The following is an 18,815-nucleotide window of genomic DNA, read 5'->3' on the forward strand; positions in this document are numbered from 1 at the left end:
ACTGGTAATAGGGTAAGGGAAAAAAATATGTATATACTAAATGGCTGCTTCGTGGTTAGGACTGGTAATCCTGGTGATCACCCAGGAAGGGCACTGCATTGACTTTCACAGATGTCCTCGCTTATGTGTTTTTCTTGTTTCCTGTACTGTTACGATGTATTCTTTTTATTTAACATACTGTGTTTTTCTCTTCTATGTTTTCTCTTGGTTCTTTATTGTAGTGTGTCTCTCTCCTCCCATGTTTCCTGTTTCTTCCTTGGGAGCATATTTTCCTTTATATCTTTGAGCACAGTTAGCGTAGCTACTTTAGAACCTGTGCTGATTCCAACAACTTAGTCCTGGGAGTCCGTGTCCATCGGTTACCTTTCCTCTTAAGTGTGGGTCATCTAGTTCTGTTTCTTCAATGTCTAATACTCTTGGATTTATCTTGGAAATTGTGAATGATACAGACTGTAGACACTAGATTCTGTTATGTTTCTCTGGAGAGTGTTGATTTTTTATTTATATTTAAAGCAGGCTGTAAACTCTGTGTCTCTGATGTAGGCAGCAGCTGAAACTTCCGTTCAGGTGGTTTCACCTTAGCTGTGCTGCTTGGAGTTCTCCAGTACACATGTGGCTCACAAGTATCCAGAGATTTTGGTAGAGTTTGTTTGTTTGTTTGTTTGTTTGTTTTGGGGGGTAGAGTTTAGACATAGAATTTGGTGCTCTCCTCCCTTCCAGGATTTCCTCCCATTCCAGCCTTTGTGGTCTCCACTTGAGGGCTCATGGTGTGGATGGTGTGGTCTGATGGACTTAAGGTAGTAAATTCTAGTTTCAACAAGGTGGGGGGGACCCTGTCAGAGAGGAAACTCTCTCTCTTTTTAAATGTTTTCTTTCTTTCTTTTTTTTTTAAGATTTATTTGAGAGAGAGAGAGCATGAGAGGGGGAGGGTCAGAGGGAGAAGCAGACTCCCCACTGAGCAGGGAGCCCAATGCGGGACTTGATCCAGGGACTCCGGGATCATGACCTGAGCCAAATGCAGTTGCTTAACCAACTGAGCCACCCAGGCGCCCTGGAAACTCTCTTTTTTATTTTTTTAAAGATTTTATTTATTTGACACAGAGAGAGCTGGATAGAAAAAGAGAGAGAGAGCAAGCACAAGCAGGGGGAACGGCAGGCAGGGAAGAAGCAGGCTTCCCACTGAGCAAGGAGCCTGACGTGGGGCTGGATCCCAGGACCCTGGGATCATGACCTGAGCCGAAGGCAGACGCCTAACTGACGGAGCCACCCATGCACCCCTCAGCTCAGATTTTTCTGACCATCATTTTTTAAAAATATTTCATTCATTTGGGGCGCCTAGGTGGCTCAGTTCTTAAGCGTCTGCCTTTGGCTCAGGTCATGATCCCAGGGTCCTGGGATTGAGCCCCACATCGGGCTCCCTGCTCCGCGGGAAGCCTGCTTCTCCCTCTCCCACTCCCCCTGCTTGTGTTCTCTTTTGCTGTGTCTCTATCAAATATATAAAATCTTTAAAAAAAAAAGATTTAAAAAAATTTAATTCATTTATCAGATTATTTTCAGAGTGTATACCCTGAATTTTGATTCAAGAAAGTTGGTATGCTGTTTATGTTTTTTTTTTTTTTTTAAGATTTTATTTACTTGACAGAGAGAGCACAAACAGAGGGAATGGCAGGCAGAGGGAGAAACAGGGTCCCCGCTGAGGAAGAAGCCCGTTGTGGGACTTGATCCCAGGACCCTGAGATCATGACCTGAGCCAAAGGCAGACGCTTAACCGACTGAGCCACCCAGGCGCCCCGGAAACTCTTTATAAGGATACTAGAGAAGCTCCAGTCAATATAAATGTATGTACTTGTAATGGGTAAGATGGGGGCCAGGCTGACTGAAATTTAAATATTAGAAAGATGCATGGGGGCGCCTGGGTGGCTCAGTCTGACTCTTGATTTTTGGCTCAGGTCATGATTTCAGGGTCATGAGATAGAGCCCTGCTTCGGGGCTCTGCACTGGGTGTGAGTCTGATTAAGATTCTCTCTCTCCCTCTCCCTCTGCCCCTCCCCACCTCAAAAAAAAAAAAAAAAAAGATGTGTGATTTATGTTTCTGTCCATTCCTAAGGTGTTTCATGGGCTTAAACTTTTGATTTCATCTCTCTGTGGGTCCTGGTTGTTCTCAGACTCCAGAGCTGCAGCTCTGGGCTATCCAAAGCTTACCTGAGATGTGTTGATGCACAGAGCACACATGCACACTGAAGTGTGACCTTATTTGGTACCCCAAAGAACATACCGCCAATAAGTAAATGAAAAGATGCATATCTTCACTAATTATCCGTGAAGTGTAAATGAAAGCAACATTGAAATATGTTTGCCTATCAGATAGGCAAAGATGAAAAAAACTGATAATGTGCACTGTTGGTGACAGGCATTCTTAAACTTCTGGTAGGAGCAGAAGTTGGTACGTTTTTGCAGTGCCACTTGGTAGTATCAGTATTTTAAAATGCTGAACTTTATTTTTCTTTATTTTTTTTTAAAGATTTTTAAAATTTATTTGACAGAGATACAGTGAGAGAGGGAACACAAGCAGGGGGAGTGGGAGAGGGAGAAGCAGGCTTTCCGTGGAGCAGAGAGCCCGATGTGGGGCTTGATCCCAGGACCCTGGGATCATGACCTGAGCTGAAGGCAGACGCTTAACGACTGAGCCACCCAGGCGTCCCATTAAAATGCTGAACTTTAGATCCCATAGTCCTACCCCTAGAATTATTTGTACAGAGGTACTCACTCTGGTGATTAAAGATCCATGCCCAGAATTGTTTACTACCTTTGTCTAAAATTGCATATGCACTGGAAATTAACATAATGTTACATGTCTTGTTTCAAAAAATAAAAATAGTATATATAAGCAGCAATCCAAATGTCTATCAGTAGGATTATTGAACCATGGCATATGCTACCATTAATGGTTTTTATGTGCTGACCTAGAAGGATGTTGAAAATAGCCAGAGGAACAAGGAGTCTGCAAAGCTATGAGCCCAGTAAAGTGTGCGTTTGTTTGCACTTCATCTTTGTCCGGAAGGACTTGCACCTAACTTCTCACAGAGGCTCTCTCTTGGGTGAGATAAAGGGGACTCATTTTTTATTTTGAATTACTTGTTTTTCTTTAAATGAGAGTGCATCACTTTTGTGTTTAACACCCTCTCCAGGGGTGTTTCTTGGAAGGAATACAGCACACACTCTGGCAATCAGTGGACAGATCCCCAGAGTCCATGTTTAGCAACCTTCAGTGTCGTGGGGAATGAAGGGTCATCCCACCTCCTAATCCCCGGGGTTAGGCTTAGTGGTGGTAGTTGTCTCTCAGCCCCCTTGGGACAGCTGCTGTGCTCTGCGTTGTGGTTTCAGATGTGGGCGGCCTGTGTAAGCCCGCCGTGGGAGGCTCACGTCACTGCTCACTGCAGTTATATCCTGAATCAGGCTCAGAGGCTTTGCTGCAAACACAGGGACGGTCACTTCCAGGTCTGGAGGGTTGGGGGCCCCTCGGACTTGCCATGGGGCCCAGCAGATGCATCTGGGAAGGTGAGTCTGGCCGTCAAGTCAGCCTGAGCTGGTGGCAGAGAGGGCGGACTGCCTGCCATCCCTGGGCCCCAGGAAGAGCCTGGGGATGAACCTTGGAAGCCGTTAGGGTCATCACCCTGGTCTTACCTCCTCCAGTGTCCTGGGCTTGGGTGTCTCCCAGAGACAGCATGTTGGCCATATTTGCTGAAGAATGACAGGCTGTTGCTTCCAGGCCTCAGTATTGCTGGGCAGAGGGAAGGGTACTGAGTTTGTTAGGCAGAGTTTTTCGGTGTGGAAGAGACTTTGCTTCCTCAGTAACTGAGCGGGGGCTCGTCCTGGGGCCAGATGGTCTGAGCTGTGGTGGCCTGGAGTGGAGGTGAGGTCCAGGTGATGGGGCTGGCAAAACCCCTTCAAACTCCCATGTCCGTGGGAGGCCTTCACGCAGAAGAGGAGCCAGAGTCCGGGGATCCCCCCTTGGAGCTGTGCGCGGGCAGCAGGTGAGGGTGGGATCCCAGAAGGGAGGTCAGCTCAGCCAAGCAGAGGAAGGGGAGGTGAGGGTGTGTGCTCATGTAACGTCCCAGAGCCCTCTTCCCAGGGGTCTGGACCTTTAACACTGTCTAGAGGCACGGTCAGCATCTGTAGGGGTGTTCAGGATGCATTTCTTTTCCTGTTGGGGCTAGGTGCAGGGGGCACAATGTAAACTGGACGGGTCTCACCCTGGAAGAGCCTGGTGTTAAGAGGTAGCGTAACAGTGGGCTTTGCTGACGTGGCTGCAAAGGGGCTGTGAGGGGTTTCTGGGCAGAGGAGGTCAGTTAACAGGTGCGGGAAGAGCAGGTGCATCATTTTCCCCCCTTTTGCCCCCAGGCCCCTCAGAACCCTTATTCTAGACCTTTCCCAAAGCATTACCTGCTCCCCTGCTCCTTTCCTGAGCTGACTGGCCTCACTAGGGGGTGTCTGGTCTGGCCACAGAGACACTGGGGGGGCTCAGGAGGACTTCATGAAGGAAGAGGCATGTGATCCAGAAGGAAGTCAGGCAGAGGGGACAGTATGACGGGGATTAGACCCGCAGGGGACCCAAAATGAGTTCCATTGGACCCCCTCTGTCTGTGCCCCTCAGACCTCCATCCTCAGCTCTCTTCTTCCTCCTGCCCTGGGGCCCTCCCCCGTCCATGTCTTTGTCCACCTGAGGCGCGTCTGGGCCCAGCTTGTCCATCTCCATGGCCCCCAGACATGCGCCTTCCAGGTGCAGCCGCCCCTCCTGCTCACCCCTCTCAGGAAGCATGTGGAAGGTGCTCCCTGGGCCACCTCTCCCTCCCCTCAGCCTTCCCTGCACCTTGCCTGCACTCACCCCACCCGGCCTTCTGCCTCCACCTCTCCTGCCCGCCGTCCGCATCGCTGTAGGAAGCTCAGTCTTCCAGCCCTTTCTGCCAACAGTACTGGCGGTTCCCACCAGCACTAGAGTTGCCCACATGCACTTGTGTGGCCTAGAGCTGGGAGGGGGGACTCCTTCCACCTCCTGTCTCACTTTTTAGCACAATCCCCATGTCCTCATGTATCTGGTTCTTGGAATTTCTTCTTCCTTCCCCAGCGGAGAGAAGAAAGTGCTAGATAAGTGTGCACTGAAAGAGCAACCTCCATTCCTCTGGAGGGAATTTGATGGATATCACTCCCTTAAAAATAGAGTATGTGTAGGAGGGGACAGTAAGTGGATGCAGGAATTGGCGTGAAGCCAGCTTGGAGGGCGTGTTAACAAGGGCGCCCTGCTCTGGCAGGCAGTCCCCTGGCATCAGGTGAGTACTCAGGGTGTGAAGGCCGGGAGGGTGAGGGGCTGTGTCTGCAGGTCTGGCAGTGTGTGTGGGTTCTGATGCAGGGGTCCAGCTGCAAGGCCCTAGTGGTCAGACCTCATGGCCAGACCTTGACCCTGAGATCATGGAGGAGATGGGTCCTGAGATGGGCTGAAGGCAGTGTCCACAGACCTGAGGGGGGGGCGGTGCTGGGTGGTGGTGTCAGTCATGCTCCCCAGCAGGACTGTCCCAAGGGGGAGACACTGGCTTCGGTCCTCCTGCTCTGACAGCCATCCTGCAAGATTGTCTGGTGTTGTCTGAGCTGTGATTAGGTCTCCCTGATGTCATCCCAGGGCCTGTTCCAGGACCAGGGGTATGGGGATGAGGGTTTCTACACCGCCCGACCTAGTGTCTGTTGTCAAGGATGTGGGTAGCCCCGAGGAAAGACAGACCAGTGGTGCCCTGGGCAAGGTGGGTAGCTCCTGGGCTTGTGTGGCAACTGGTTGGACGTGTGCCAAGAACAGAGGTACCAGGTGCCGATGTCGGGCAAGTTGCTGCTGCCCCTGGTCTTGGCTTCCACACCTGGGGGGTGGGGTGGCAGCCCGCCCTGCCCAGCTCACTTTGCAGACGCAGAAGGGTTCTCTGTGGAAAGAGTTCTCAGAGGAGAAGCGGCCCTGTGTCAGTCTCTGCTGCTCACCCAGAGTGGGTCCTGGCCCTGGTAGCTCTCGGTCGTCCCTGCCCTGGGGCCTGCTGAGCTTGGAGCCACCCCACCCCATGCTCTCGAACCATCCGCTCCTGGGCTGTGGCAGGGCTGGCCCAGTTCTGCAGAGACAGAGGGGTCCCTCCACCCGGGGCCTGGGTCCACTCTCAGCCGGGGAGTGGCTGCCGTGCCTCAGGCCCCCCAGATCTTGGTGCTCACTCTGCTTCTGTCATCATACACCCTGACCGTGGGCTGATGTCAGGCTGCTTTGTCATCTCCACCCAATCACTGTGCGGGAAGGGGCAGATGCTGTTGGGGTAAACTTGCTGCAGCCTCCCGTGCTGTGGCTGGTGGTGCCGGATGATGAGGGTGCAGTCTTCCTGAGCCTCGATCTTAATGGGGGTCTGTCCTGTGGGTGCACGGATAGGCTGCTGGGCGTTGGGGTGCTGTCTGCTGCCTGAGTGTGTGCGCGCTCCTTGAGGGCTTACGTTCTGTGGTCTGTGAGCACATCTGCTGCTTTTTTGCCTCCTTATCACCCATCAGGCTTGCATAACCAGGCTGGCCCTGCTTCCTGCTTAGGAACTATCAGCGCACCATCTGGAGCTACAAATGGGGTGATAGGACATCAACAGCCTCCCTGCACCCAGGCACTTCCTAACACCCAGCCCCTTGGTCTCTAGCTAACCTCTGGTCCCCCCAAGGGATCCTGTTGCTCAGGCTGGCACTCCAGCACCGCAAGCCTTGCTCCCCTGAGGTGCTCCCGCTCACAGGGCAGGTGGCTCAGAACAAGGGTGCGGCCGACAGAGCTTAGGGAGTGCTGTCTGTTGCACGGACACCCCTCCGCCGTCCTCCTACGTAGTCCTAAGTCAGAACACTGGAATGGGTCTCTATTTAAGGATACAGCAGGGAGAGAGGATGTGTAGATAGATGTTGGCCGTGTGACCTTGGGCAAGGCGTTTGCCCTCCTTGGGACTCAGCTTGCTTGTCTGTAATTGGGACCGTCCCCCACCTCACAGGCTGCTGTGGGAATGCAAGCGTATGATGCGTGCTACACAGTCGGCACAAGGTTCCCGTGACCCTGCCTCCTTGTGTGACAGGACCCGGGCCCAGCAACCGGGGTTCTGTGCTGGCAGAGGATGCCCATCCCAGAGAGGAGCCTTCTAGGCCGACTCACACACATAGCTGGCTCAGAGTCCAGAGCCCACCAGGAGATCTGTTGTTCAGGGCACCATGCTATACACTGTAGCCATATGGATCTTTCAGAGCTTCAGTTTCTTAGGAGTACAGCTCAGGCCGTGGTGCTCAATCCCTGAGATGGGACATGGGGAGGGTATAGGTGGTGACCTGCTCAGAGCTCTCAATGAGGAGCATGCCCCACAGGGAGCAGCCCTCCTGGGTAGGATCTCATGGGGAGGATCTAATGGGGAGCATGCCCCACAGGGAGCAGCCCTCCTGGGGAGGATCTAATGGAGAGCATCTCATGGGGAGCATGTCCCACAGAGAGCAGCCCTCCTGGGGAGGATCTCATGGGGAGCATCTCATGGGGAGCATGTCCCACAGGGAGTAGCTCTCCTGGGGAGGATCTCATGGGGAGGATCTTATGGGGAGCATGCCCCACAGGGAGCAGCCCTCCTGGGAGGATCTAATGGGGAGCATCTCGTGGGGAGCATGCCCCACAGGGAACAGCCCTCCTGGGGAGGATCTCATGGGGAGCATGCCCCCAGGGAGCGGCCCTCCTAGGGAGGATCTCATGGGGGGTGCCCTCAGCCCAGTCCCTTGCAGGATGGACCTTGGAGAGTGAGGCCCTGATGCGAGAGTTGAGCACTTGGCTCCTGATCTGCACCTGCTTCGGCACTTGGGTCGGCTTGGGAGACTCCGTCCAAGGAGAAGGAGGAGGTGAGGGCTGGGCAGTAGTGTCTTGTGAGGTGGGTTGGTGGAGAGCTTGGGGGGCAGGGCTGTCATCTGTCTCACTCCACAGGGAAGGGTTTGGCTGGAACCGTGCTGGGGCCTGTTCTCCAGGGACCAGCCTGGACTTCATTCCCACCCATGCCTCATGGGTCAGAGCCCATCAGCTCCCAGCCCTGCCCTTGATGCCTTCTCCTGGGATCATTCTTGGGGGACTGCCCTGTCAGAGTGTCAGCTGCAGGTCCTAATCCTGCCCTGAAGCAGCCACTGTGGGCTCCACACCCTCACTGTTCCCAGGGCTCGGGGCTGGATCTTTCACCTGCCTCAGCAACAACATCTTAAGGATTGACTGCCACTGGTCTGCCCCAGAGCTGGGTCAGGGCCCCAGTCCCTGGCTTCTCTTTACCAGGTGAGGTTGGAGGACCAGGCTTCAGGAGGACCATGAGGGTGGGAGCCCCATGGTAGCAGCAGCAAGGGCCGGGCTGGTGCGGTGGCCCCTTGGTGCCAACATACACCCTTTCCAGCAACCACGCGCTGGGCAGCAAGCATAGATGTGTCTTCCGGGCCAGTGAGTGCACCGTGGTGCTGCCGCCCAAGGAGGTGCTCGTGCCTTCCGACAACTTCACCATCACTTTCCACCGTTACGTCTCTGGGAGGGAGCAGGTCAGCCTGGTGGACCCACAGTACCTGCCCTGGAGACATGGTGAGGCCTGGTCTGGGTGCCTTGACGGGAACATCCTGGCTTCATGGGGATTGGGGGGCAAGGTCCCATTGCCCTTAACCTCCACGGCCCAGTGAAAGTTCTGTGTCCCGACTAAGAGAGACCCCAGGGCTGGGAGCAGGCTGGGCCCCTGGGAGGGGAGGGCCCACTGCTTGCTGGAGAGATGGGGTTGAAATGCACTTTAGTCACAGCAGGAAGGACTCCAGTAAGACACTGGGAAGCATTTCCAGCAGGAGCTTATGAAGGAAGAGACAGGCAAGATTTGAAAATCACCCTGTCTGGCTGCAGGGGCTCTTGTCTCACCCGGGGCCTCACTGGGAGACAGAGACCTGCCCGCTAGTGAGGCCCCCAGCACCCTTCAGACCCCGCAGTCCTGGGCATGCTGACAGACACAGCCACATGTCACCTCACTCTGTTTCAGTGAAGTTGGACCCTCCCTCTGACTTACGGAGCAATGTCAGCTCTGACTACTGTGTCCTGACCTGGAGCGTCAGTCCTGCCTTGGAGCCCCTGACCTCCCTCCTCAGCTACGAGCTGGCCTTCAAGAAGCGGGAAGAGGCCTGGGAGGTAGAGCTGGGCCGACTACTCCAGGGGCCTCTCTCCTGGGAGTGGCAGCTCGGGGCCACCCCCCCCACTTAGGAGGGTGTCAACTTGGACTAATGAGGAGGGGGGTGATCAGAGCTAGGAGCGTGACTGCACACATGTGTTTGTATGTGAGGTGAGTGTGCACAGGCTATGCCTATGTATAGGAGTGAGAGTGTAGTGAGCCTGTTCGTGCACGTGCGTCAGTATGCACGGGGGTCGTGAGTGTGTGTGCTTACGGGCCTGGGTGGCGTGCATGGGTGCATGTGCCCACGTGCCTGGGCGTGGTCGTGTGTACGTGTGCCTGTGTGTTCTTGAGGGCCGATGGCCCTGTCCCACCCTCCGCACCTGCTAACTGTCCTCTACCCCACAGCAGGCCCGGCACAGGGCTCACATTGCCGGGGTGACCTGGCTCACCCTCGAAGGTGCCGAGCTGGACCCCGGTTCCAGCTATGAGGCCCGCCTGCGGGTCCAGATGGCCACCCCGGAGGATGAAACGGTGGAGGAGCAGTGCTATGCGGGCCAGTGGAGCGAATGGAGCCAGCCTGTGTGCTTCCCCTCTCCCCAGAGCCCTGCCCGAGGTGGGAGTCTCCCTCCCAGAGGGCCTCTGCTCCCTCGTGCGTCATAGCGTCCCCCCTTCCACCCTCCCGGAGCCCCCTCCCTGAGGCGGTCCTGCCCTGGATGACCACTCTCCCCTGGAGATCTGAGATTTTTAAGGAGGAAACAAACACCTGCCAAGCGTTGGGCTTCTTGGAACCTGTAGCTATTGTCTGTCCCTGGGAGTGAGTGTGGCCCAGGGTGGCACGCCGGGCCTCTGCTTCCGTCTCTGGAGCCTGGACATGGTCTCACCTTCCTTGGGAGGGCTGGGCTGACCCTTGTGACCTGCTAGGGAGGGTGACTGGCCCTGATGACCTTGCAGATGGAGGAGGTGAGGCCCAGGGGTGGGTGATTCATGAGCAGGCATGACACAACTCCTGTGGTCTATGAGAAAATTTCCACTATGGCCCAGAGCACTCCTATGGGGGCTTTGCCGTGTGGATTTGAAGGAACGTCCTGGGGCCAGGGAGGCTCACAAGCCTGGCCCTTCCTGCCCACAGGCCCCCTGTTCTCACCTCGGGGGCAACCCAACAGCAGTGCCCTTGTTGCTATAGCCGTCTTTCTGCTGCTGACCAGCCTGACCTACCTCGTGTTCAAGCTTTCACCCAGGTCAGTAGCCAAGGTGTGCGTGTGCGTGTGTGTGAATGTGTTAGTGTGTGCACGTGTGCGTGTGTGGTAGGTGGGGCATCTTGGGCCAAACCAGCCATCCCTACCCTCCATCTGGTCCTGGACGGGGTGGGGGTTTTTAAGCCTCTGCCCTGGACCTGGGGAGAGTTACCCACTTGTCAGGTGTGTTGGGGGCAGTAGGGCCCCGAAGAGGCTCAGAGGGACCCAGATTCACTGGGACGAAGTCACCCAAGGTCCTCATCTCCTGCCTCTGGAGGTGCTCTGTGGTTTGCTGATTTTTAAATGCCTCCTATGAAAACATAGTCCTGTGCTCAGGACCCTGGTGAACGCCCCAGAGTACAAAACAGACCCAGGGCCCATTTGGAGTAAATCACTCATGTCAGGTTGTAGGAGGGGGCCCGTAGGAGACCGACCAGGTGCGGACTGGCAGCAGAAAGGGTGAGAGGAAGTTGGCCTAAGGGAGCGGGGTGGGTGGTGGGTGGGGGTGGGGGTGGTGAGGGCTGAGGGTGGGGGTGTTGGGGCGTGTGGGTGTTGGGGGGTGGGGGTGTTGATGCTGGCCAGATGTGACCTGGGAGCAGAGGAAAGCTCTTTAAGCATGGGAAACGGTGTGCGACAAGATCTGCTTTGTATTTTGAGGATAGAGTTTGGGGGTACAGGGAGATGGGGAGGACCCACCCGGAGGCCAGTGGTGGTGGCCCGGGGGCAGCAATTTGGCTGGAGAGGGCAGGAGAAGCAGAGAGGGAGCAAAGTGGAGGGAGCCACCAGGCCTTAGGAAGAGAAGCTGAGGGGGCAGATGAGCTAGGACCGGTGATCTGCGAGGTGGGGACCTGGAGGGGCCGCTTCCTCCCCTGGGAAGCTGGTGAGGCTGATTTGGACCTGTTGTGTTGGAGGCCTGGGCTACCTCCTTGTGGGAGGGCCCGTGGCTCTGTTGCTCAGGGAGGAGTCAGGTGGGATGAGGACACAACAGTCACCCTGTGGCCTTAAACCCACCATCACTACTCACCCCGTAAAGGACGCGTGTCTTGGTGTAAGTCTGTTGTACGGGGTCATTAGCCTGGGAGGCCACAGGGGCAAGTGTTGGGTTTTGCCCCAAGAACAGGTTTGGACCCAATGAGAGGCCAGAGAGGCATCAGCACGGATGAGGCAGGGCGGCGGGAAGGGGGTGAAGCTCCCACGGGGGCCTCACGCTTCCTGGAGCTGGGCCTCCGAGGACCCCTCCTTGGGTGTGCAGAGGCCTCCAGCTGTCCTCTCTTGGCCTCAGGGTGAAGAGAAGCTTCTACCGCAACGTGCCCTCTCCAGGGGCCTTCTTCCAGTCCCTCTACAGTGTGCACAATGGGGACTTCCAGGTGCGTGCACAGCCCACGGCAGGGGTTGGGGGAGGGGCTGGGGTCGCCCACGTGTCTGGCCTGCCCAGGATGTGGGCTTCGGGTGAGAGTTGGGGGCTAGTATGGGGCCTTTGTCAGTGCTTTGAGCTTTTTTGGTACACGTAGTGGGTTTAAATTTACACACTGTGTCTCAAATGCATCAGAACAATTAGCTTTATTCTCTCTTGCGGGTTTCTTTTTGTCTTGGGGTAGCAGCCCCTGGGAGGTACATGGTCCTGTTTTAGTGCAAACTATCGCCTGTCCCGGCTTCTCCTCTGAAGACGTCTGTGGGGAGGGCCTGGTGCTCGTGCTGTCCCTGGGGCCCTCAGTGGTCTGCGGGCTCCTGCTCTGGGGGTCACTGGGGAGTGCCTGGCCCCTCCTGGTCCCCATGGGTAGCATGCTGGCACACCCCCCATCTCCCCCTTTGTGGGGCATCAGACCCCTGCCCTTCCCACTGGCCTGGTGGTCCCTGCCCCTTGGATGGGAGGGGGCGGGGAGAAGCTCCCCCAAGTGGTCCCGGGTTCCCCACTGTGGGCAGAGGATGGGATGATATGCTTCCTGGGGTCCTTCCCCATCCCCCTGCCTCCCCCTTGTGTCTCTCAAAAGGGAGCCCAGAAAAAAAATTTAAAAAGGGAGCCCAGGTTTCAAGATTGTTGTCCAAAAGTATAACTCAAAGCTTAAAGCTGAGCATTTTGTCCTTGGTGGAGGCCACCTCCTTCTCCCAGACAGGGGCCGTCACTGTCAAGACCCCTGAGGTGATCGTCCTGGAATGTGTCATCTGGGCTGCACACAGCTGGGTCCTGCCTCACCCCTGCTGACCACCATCTGGCTCTGCTGAGGCTCCCCACAAAACCTCCTCTGTAGACCCATGTCACCTGCCAGGCTACTTAGACCCCTCAGGTGGTGGGCTGTAGCCACGGGTCGGCTCTCAGGGATCAGGGCAGACAGAGGGTGAGGTATGTGTGGTCCATTTGGTGGGGGTTCCTGGTCCCACCTAGGAAATACTTTCCTTTGGGAGGTGGGGGCCTCCTGTGGCTCCACGGAGGGATCCAGGTCTGCTGCCCTCAGCCCAAAGGTGCTGTTCCCACAGCGTCTCCCAGTGTGTGTGTTGGCGGGGAGGGGGGTCCAGGAGAGGGTGCCCAGCGTCTGTAGCTCGTGGGAGTGCCTGGAGCAGCAACCAGGGTTTTCTCTGTCCTCGGCACCTGTCACCACCTGTACCCTGTGTCAGGCTGCTGTGAGCACCAGGCAGGGAGGTGGGGGATTGCTGAGGGTCCTGAAGGGACTCGGGGTCCCGGGCTGAGGGTGGGCTGGCACATGGCGGGCAAGATAGAATGTTCCAAGCATAGTTGTTGCTTGGACTCTGGGTGAGGATGTCAGGAGACCTTTCTGGAGGAGGAGGGGAGGCTGCTTCCAGGGAGAGTCCCAAACAGGCTGCCTGAGCCCTTCCCACCCCCCCACGCTCTCTGTTGTAGACCTGGATAGGGGCCCACAGAACCGGTCTGCTGCCGAGCCAGGACTGTGTCGGTTCCCCACGAGGAGTCTCGGAGCCTGGTGTCCAGGAGGTCATTGCGTGGCTGACCTACGACCCAGCGGATCCCTGGCAGTCAGTGGCCCTGGAGGAAGAGGAGGAGGGCCCTGGCGCCGGCCTCCCTGAGGCGGTGCTGCTAGCTGGGCATGTGGAACAGAGAGGGCAGCCTCCTGCCTACCTGCCACAGGAGGACTGGGCCCCCTCGATCCCCAGCAGGCCAGCTTCCCCACAGTCAGAGGGCAGCAGTGGCGACTACTGGGCCCTGGGCTGCTCTGGGGACTGCCACCCCTCCACCTTCCCAGGAAACACCCAGAGCTCGGAGCCCAGCCCGGCCTCGGCCTGTGGCCTTTCCTGTGACCAGCAGAATCTGGACACCTGGTGAGGAAGTAGTCCTGGGGGGGTCGGTCACAGTGAGAGGCAAGACCCCACTGCATGCGTCCCGTGAGGACCGCAGGGCCTTTTCTTCGCTCCTACTGGGTTTGACCTGGGACCCCGACTTGGGCCAGCTGCATAAAATCCATTTTGTGGAAAATGGACTAAAGTTTCTCTGAGAATGAAGCCCCTGCACAGACATCCTGTCCGGATGGAGGCAGGCAGGCAGACGACCCCTCCTCCCTCCCCTCCCCTCAGCATCCTGCTACCCAGCCCCCACTCCGGGCCCACCACTTCCCTCCCTGCCCTCTGGCTCCATCAAGGCCCCTCTGAGCAGGGGGTGTTAGCCCCACACCTGTTCTGCCCTCACCCCCTTAAAGGGCCAGCTTGCTCCCAGCAGACACAGATGAGGTGGTGCTATGACCTCTTTCCGTACCCTCCTGAGGTACCTCTCCTACTGAGATGACAAGAACTGGCTGCTGGACGGGAGAGGGGCCCAGAGGAGGTGCAGGGGGATGGGCTCTGTCTGCTCTTGGGCTTTCTGGGGTGGGAGGTGCTGATGTTGGAAAAGGAGGATCAAATGGAGGCCGGTCCCTCTCTGGGTGCCCAGATAGAGAGGGCATCTCCCCGTGGGGCTCTGGTGACCCCTGCGGTCTGCACAGAAAAAAGCACCTGTGGCCCCAGGCTCCCCAGGCAAAGGCCCCCTCTGCGTCAGACAGGCATCCCCTCCCCTCTGCGTGCCTGTGGAGCCCCCGCGGTTTTGTGGGGAGCCTCAGCGGAGCCAGATGGTGGTCAGCAGGGGTGAGGCAGGACCCAGAATGTATTTTTAGCAGGTAGAGAACGGGAAGGGTGTAGACGGAAGTGAGGTGCAGACATCTTCAGTTCTAACCGAGGATTAAAAAAAATAGCGTGAATCCACTTCCTGGGGCCGACCCCTGGGGAGCCCTGGGCTGGGGTATTATAGCAGCATCTGTGTGGCTCCTGTGGGTTCCCAGGGAACCTAGGCCACCCGCATGTGACAAGTGACCCCCACAGCGGGGACGCCTCTTCTGTGTGGCCAGAGACGTTGTTCCTGTGAGTCACACATTTTCTGTCTGTGGCACCCAGAGACCTGGCTTTGGGCCGGAGCGTGAGCCTGCAGCCCCTTGGAGGTTGTGTGACGGTAGGTGAGCCACGCCTGCCCCTTCAGGACGAGCAATACCTCCTTGTGCTGCTGTGAGTTCACCTGAGCAAGTCACCTGCACACCTCTGTGCCCAGGAAATGCTAGCGTCCCCCTTTTGAGATGAGACGACCCTTGGACACCGTGTGCCGAGATCCAGTGTGCAGCAGAGCAAGGTTTGAAGACCTTGGGATGAGGAAGTTGCTGAGCCCTGGGCACTGAAGGGGTCAGAGAGCACTGGGGAACTGAAATCCTGACGTGGCTGGTGTTTCGAGGAGTTGGGGGCATGGCGAGGCTGGAGCTCAAGTGTCCAAAACGTGGCTGGCTGGACTGTGGAGGGCCTGGAAGGTCAGACTGAGGGCTGTGAGGGAAGGGAACTCTCCTGGGCAAGGGAGGATGTGCAATGGTTTCTCTTTCTTTCTTTTTTCTTTTTTTAAATATTTTTTTATTTTTAAGTAATCTCTACACCCAGTGTTGGGCTTGAACCCACAGCCCCAAGATCAAGAATCCCATGCTCCACTGATTGAGCCAGCCCCTCTTTGTTTTTCAATGTGGTGAAATCCACATAATTTAACCATAACTCTTGAAGTGTATAATTCAGTGACATTTAGTACGTGCATAATATGGTCCAACCGTCCTCACTCCCAAAGGAAATCCCCTTCCTGTTAAGCAGTCACTCCCCACTGGGCTCTCCATGTGACCTATCCTATATAGCCCCTTGCCTACCTCCTTTCTCTGTGGATTCACCGCTTCTGAACATTTTGTATAAATGCAGTCATACAATATGTGACCTTCTGCACAGCCTTCTCCCTCAGCGTAGTGTTTCTGAGGTTCACCCACTTTGCAGTATCGGCACCCCAATCCTTATTGTGGCTAAATGTTATTCCATTGTGTGGATGGACCACATTTAGTTTATTCACCCTTCTGTTGGACATTTGGGTTGTTTCCACTTTTTCTCTGTTGTGAGAAATGCTGCTGGGAATATTCATGTAAAAGTTTTTGTTTCAATACCTGTTTTCTATATTTTTGTGTATATTCCTAGGAGTGGAATTGCTAGATCATATGGTAACTCCATGTTTAGAATTTTTGAACAACTGCCAAACTGTTCTCCACAGTGACTTCAACATTTTCTATCAGTAATGTACTCGCGTTCTAATTTCTCCACATCCTCACCAACTATTGTTAGTGTCCTTTTTTTTTAAATTTGTTTTGTTTTTTAAGTTTCTTTCTTTAAGTAATCTCTACACCCAAAGTGGGGCTTGAATTCACGACCCTGAGATCAAGAGTCCCATGCCTGGGTGCCTGGGTGGCGCAGTCGGTTAAGTGTCTGATCTTGGTTTTGGCGCAGGTCATGATCTTGGGGTCGTGCGATCGAGCGCCATGTCAGACTCTGCACTTGTCGTGGTCTGCTTGGGATTCTCTCTCCCTCTCCTTCTGCCCCTCCCACTTGTTCTCTCTTTCTCTCTAAAATAAGTAAATACATTAAAAGAAAAAAAAGAGTCATGTGCTCTTCTGACTGGCCCCTTAAATCGCCATTCTGACTGGTATAAAGTGGTACCTTAGTGTGATTTTGACTTGCATTTCCCTGATGGTTGGTGATGTTGAGCATCTTTTCATGTGCTACTCCTGTATCTTCTTTGGAGACAAGCCTGTTCTTAATTGGGTTGCTTGTCCTATTTCTTAATTGGGTTGCTTGTCCTTGTATTATTGAGTTGTAAGAGCTCTTTATATATTCTGGATACTAAACTCATAGCAGATATTCCATTCGCAAATATTTTCTTAAATTCTGCATGTTATTTGGTGTCCTACACAATAGATCACTGCCTAACCCAACCCCAACAAACACATGAAAAGATCCTCAGACATCAGGGAAATGAAAATGAAGACCACAATGAGATGCCACTTCACACCCATGAAAATGGCTGCTCTCTAAAAAATGGAAGCTAGTTTTATTCACTTAAAAATGGTGAAAATGGGGCGCCTGGGTGGCTCAGATGGTTAAGCATCTGCCTTCGGCTCAGGTCATGATCCCAGGGTCTTGGGATCGAGCCCTGCATCGGAGCCTGCTTCTCCCTCTCCCTCTACTGTTTCTCCTGCTTGTGCTCTCTCGCTCTCTCTGTCAAATAAGTAAATAAAATCTTTTTAGGGGCGCCTGGGTGGCTCAGTTGGTTAAGCGACTGCCTTCGGCTCAGGTCATGATCCTGGAGTCCCTGGATCGAGTCCCGCATCGGGCTCCCTGCTCGGCGGAGAGTCTGCTTCTCCCTCTGACCCTCCCCCCTCTCATGTGCTCTCTCTCATTCTCTCTCTCTCAAATAAATGAATAAAATCTTTAAAAAAAAAATAAAAATAAAATCTTTTTAAAAACTGGTGAAAATGGTAAATTTTATGTTATGTATATTTTACCATAATTTTAAAAATAAAAATTAATGAAAAGAAAATTTAATGTTATGTATATGTTCTCACTCCCTCAAAACAATCTCCCTAAGAACTGGTCCTGAAATAGTGACACATGTGATGGAGGAAGACCCTTGTCCCCTAGAGTGAGAAGGACTTTTCTCATGGACACTGCTACTTCAGACCAGACTTATGCACACACACCTAGCAGATCTCCCCCAGCAGAAGCGACCACTTCCCCCTGGCCCATCAGCACCTCCTTTCAGCACCCTATTCTCCTGGTCAACTCACCCCACAAACCACTCTCAATCACTGCTCTTTACCATCTCTATAATTTTTCCTTCCCAAATGTCATACACATGGGATCGTACAGCATGTAGTTTATTCAGATTGTCTTCTGTCACTCAGTAATATGCATGTGAGACTCATCCATGTCTTGGCGTGGCTCGATAGATCATTCCTTTCTGTTGATGAATAGTGTTCCATTGCACACATGCATGGATCTCACTTGGTTATTCACTCACCTGTTGAAGGAGATCCTGATTTGTTGGAAAGTATTTGGCCATTTTGAAGAGAGATGCTGTACATAACTGCAGGCTGGTTTTTGCTTGGATATATGTTTTTAGAGCAGTTGTCTAAATACCCAGGAATGTGATTATTGCCTTACATGGTGAGACTATGTGTAGTTTTGGAAAGAACTGCTAAAGTGTCTTCCCAAACGGCCGCAGCATTATACATTCCACCAGCAATGAATGCAAGTTCCTGTTGCTATCGCTGTTTGTTTTTCTGAAGATATTCTCTAGATAGGCAGTGCTAGCTCATCGTTTTAATTTGCTTTTCCCTCATGACACATGATGTGGAGCGTTATTCTGTATGCTTATTTGTCATCTGTAGATCTTATTTGGTGAGGTGTGTGTTCAGATCTTTACCCATATTTAATTGGGTTGTTGGTCCTCTTTTTCACTCTTGGAGTTTGTTTGTATATTTTGCACTGAAGTCCTTTTTTTAGATGTGTTTTCCAAACATTTTCTCCCCACCTGTGGCTTTTCTTTAGTGGATCTTTCACAGAGTAGATAGTTTACATTGTACTAAAGTAAAACATCACCAATTTTTTTCTTTCATTGACTGGCTTTGGTGTTTTAAAACTCGTCACCAAACCCAAGGTCATGTATGTTTTATTTTTTATCTTATTTTAGTTTTTCTTTTATTTTTACGTAGGCTTCATGCCCAGCGTGGAGCCCAGCGAGGGGCTTGAACTCACAACCCTGAGATCGAGACCTGAGCTGAGATCAAGAGTCGGACACTTAACCGACTGAGCTGCCCAAGCGCCCCTCCCAAGGTTACGTAGAGCTATAATTTTCACAGCTTTGCATTCAAAAAATGTATGTGTGTGGACCATTTGGAGTAAATTTTTGTGTAATTTTTTTTTCTTTTTTTCTTTTTTTTTAAAGAGAAGGAAGGAGACTTCCTTTTTTTTTTTTTAAAGATTTCATTTATTTACTTGACAGAGAGAGACATAGCAAGAGCAGGAACACAAGCCGGGG

The 18,815-nt window shown here is 53.7% G+C and overlaps 1 protein-coding gene across 7 annotated transcripts; it reads left to right on the plus strand.

The window, feature by feature from the left end:
• The first annotated feature begins 1,607 nt into the window (after positions 1-1,607).
• Positions 1,608-18,713, plus strand: IL9R (interleukin 9 receptor). Of its 7 annotated transcripts, none has more exons than XM_081820497.1 (11): positions 1,609-3,558; positions 7,789-7,917; positions 8,224-8,335; positions 8,451-8,629; positions 9,069-9,214; positions 9,603-9,810; positions 10,327-10,435; positions 11,715-11,799; positions 14,825-14,879; positions 14,976-15,225; positions 18,490-18,713. In XM_081820497.1, exons 1-10 carry the CDS (start codon positions 3,531-3,533, stop codon positions 15,002-15,004), a joined length of 1,080 nt encoding a protein of 359 aa, XP_081676623.1. In that variant the 5' UTR covers positions 1,609-3,530; the 3' UTR covers positions 15,005-15,225; positions 18,490-18,713. The 7 variants fall into 7 exon arrangements, with proteins under 7 accessions (XP_081676622.1, XP_081676623.1, XP_081676619.1 ...); XM_081820493.1 differs by having other exon boundaries at positions 1,611-3,558; positions 13,290-14,879; XM_081820491.1 differs by having other exon boundaries at positions 1,611-3,558; positions 13,290-15,225.
• The last annotated feature ends 102 nt before the right edge of the window (positions 18,714-18,815 follow it).

This window comes from Leptonychotes weddellii, chromosome 5, assembly GCF_054177405.1.
Source record: "Leptonychotes weddellii isolate Sample4059 chromosome 5, ASM5417740v2, whole genome shotgun sequence".
Classification (NCBI taxonomy): Eukaryota; Metazoa; Chordata; class Mammalia; order Carnivora; family Phocidae; genus Leptonychotes; species Leptonychotes weddellii.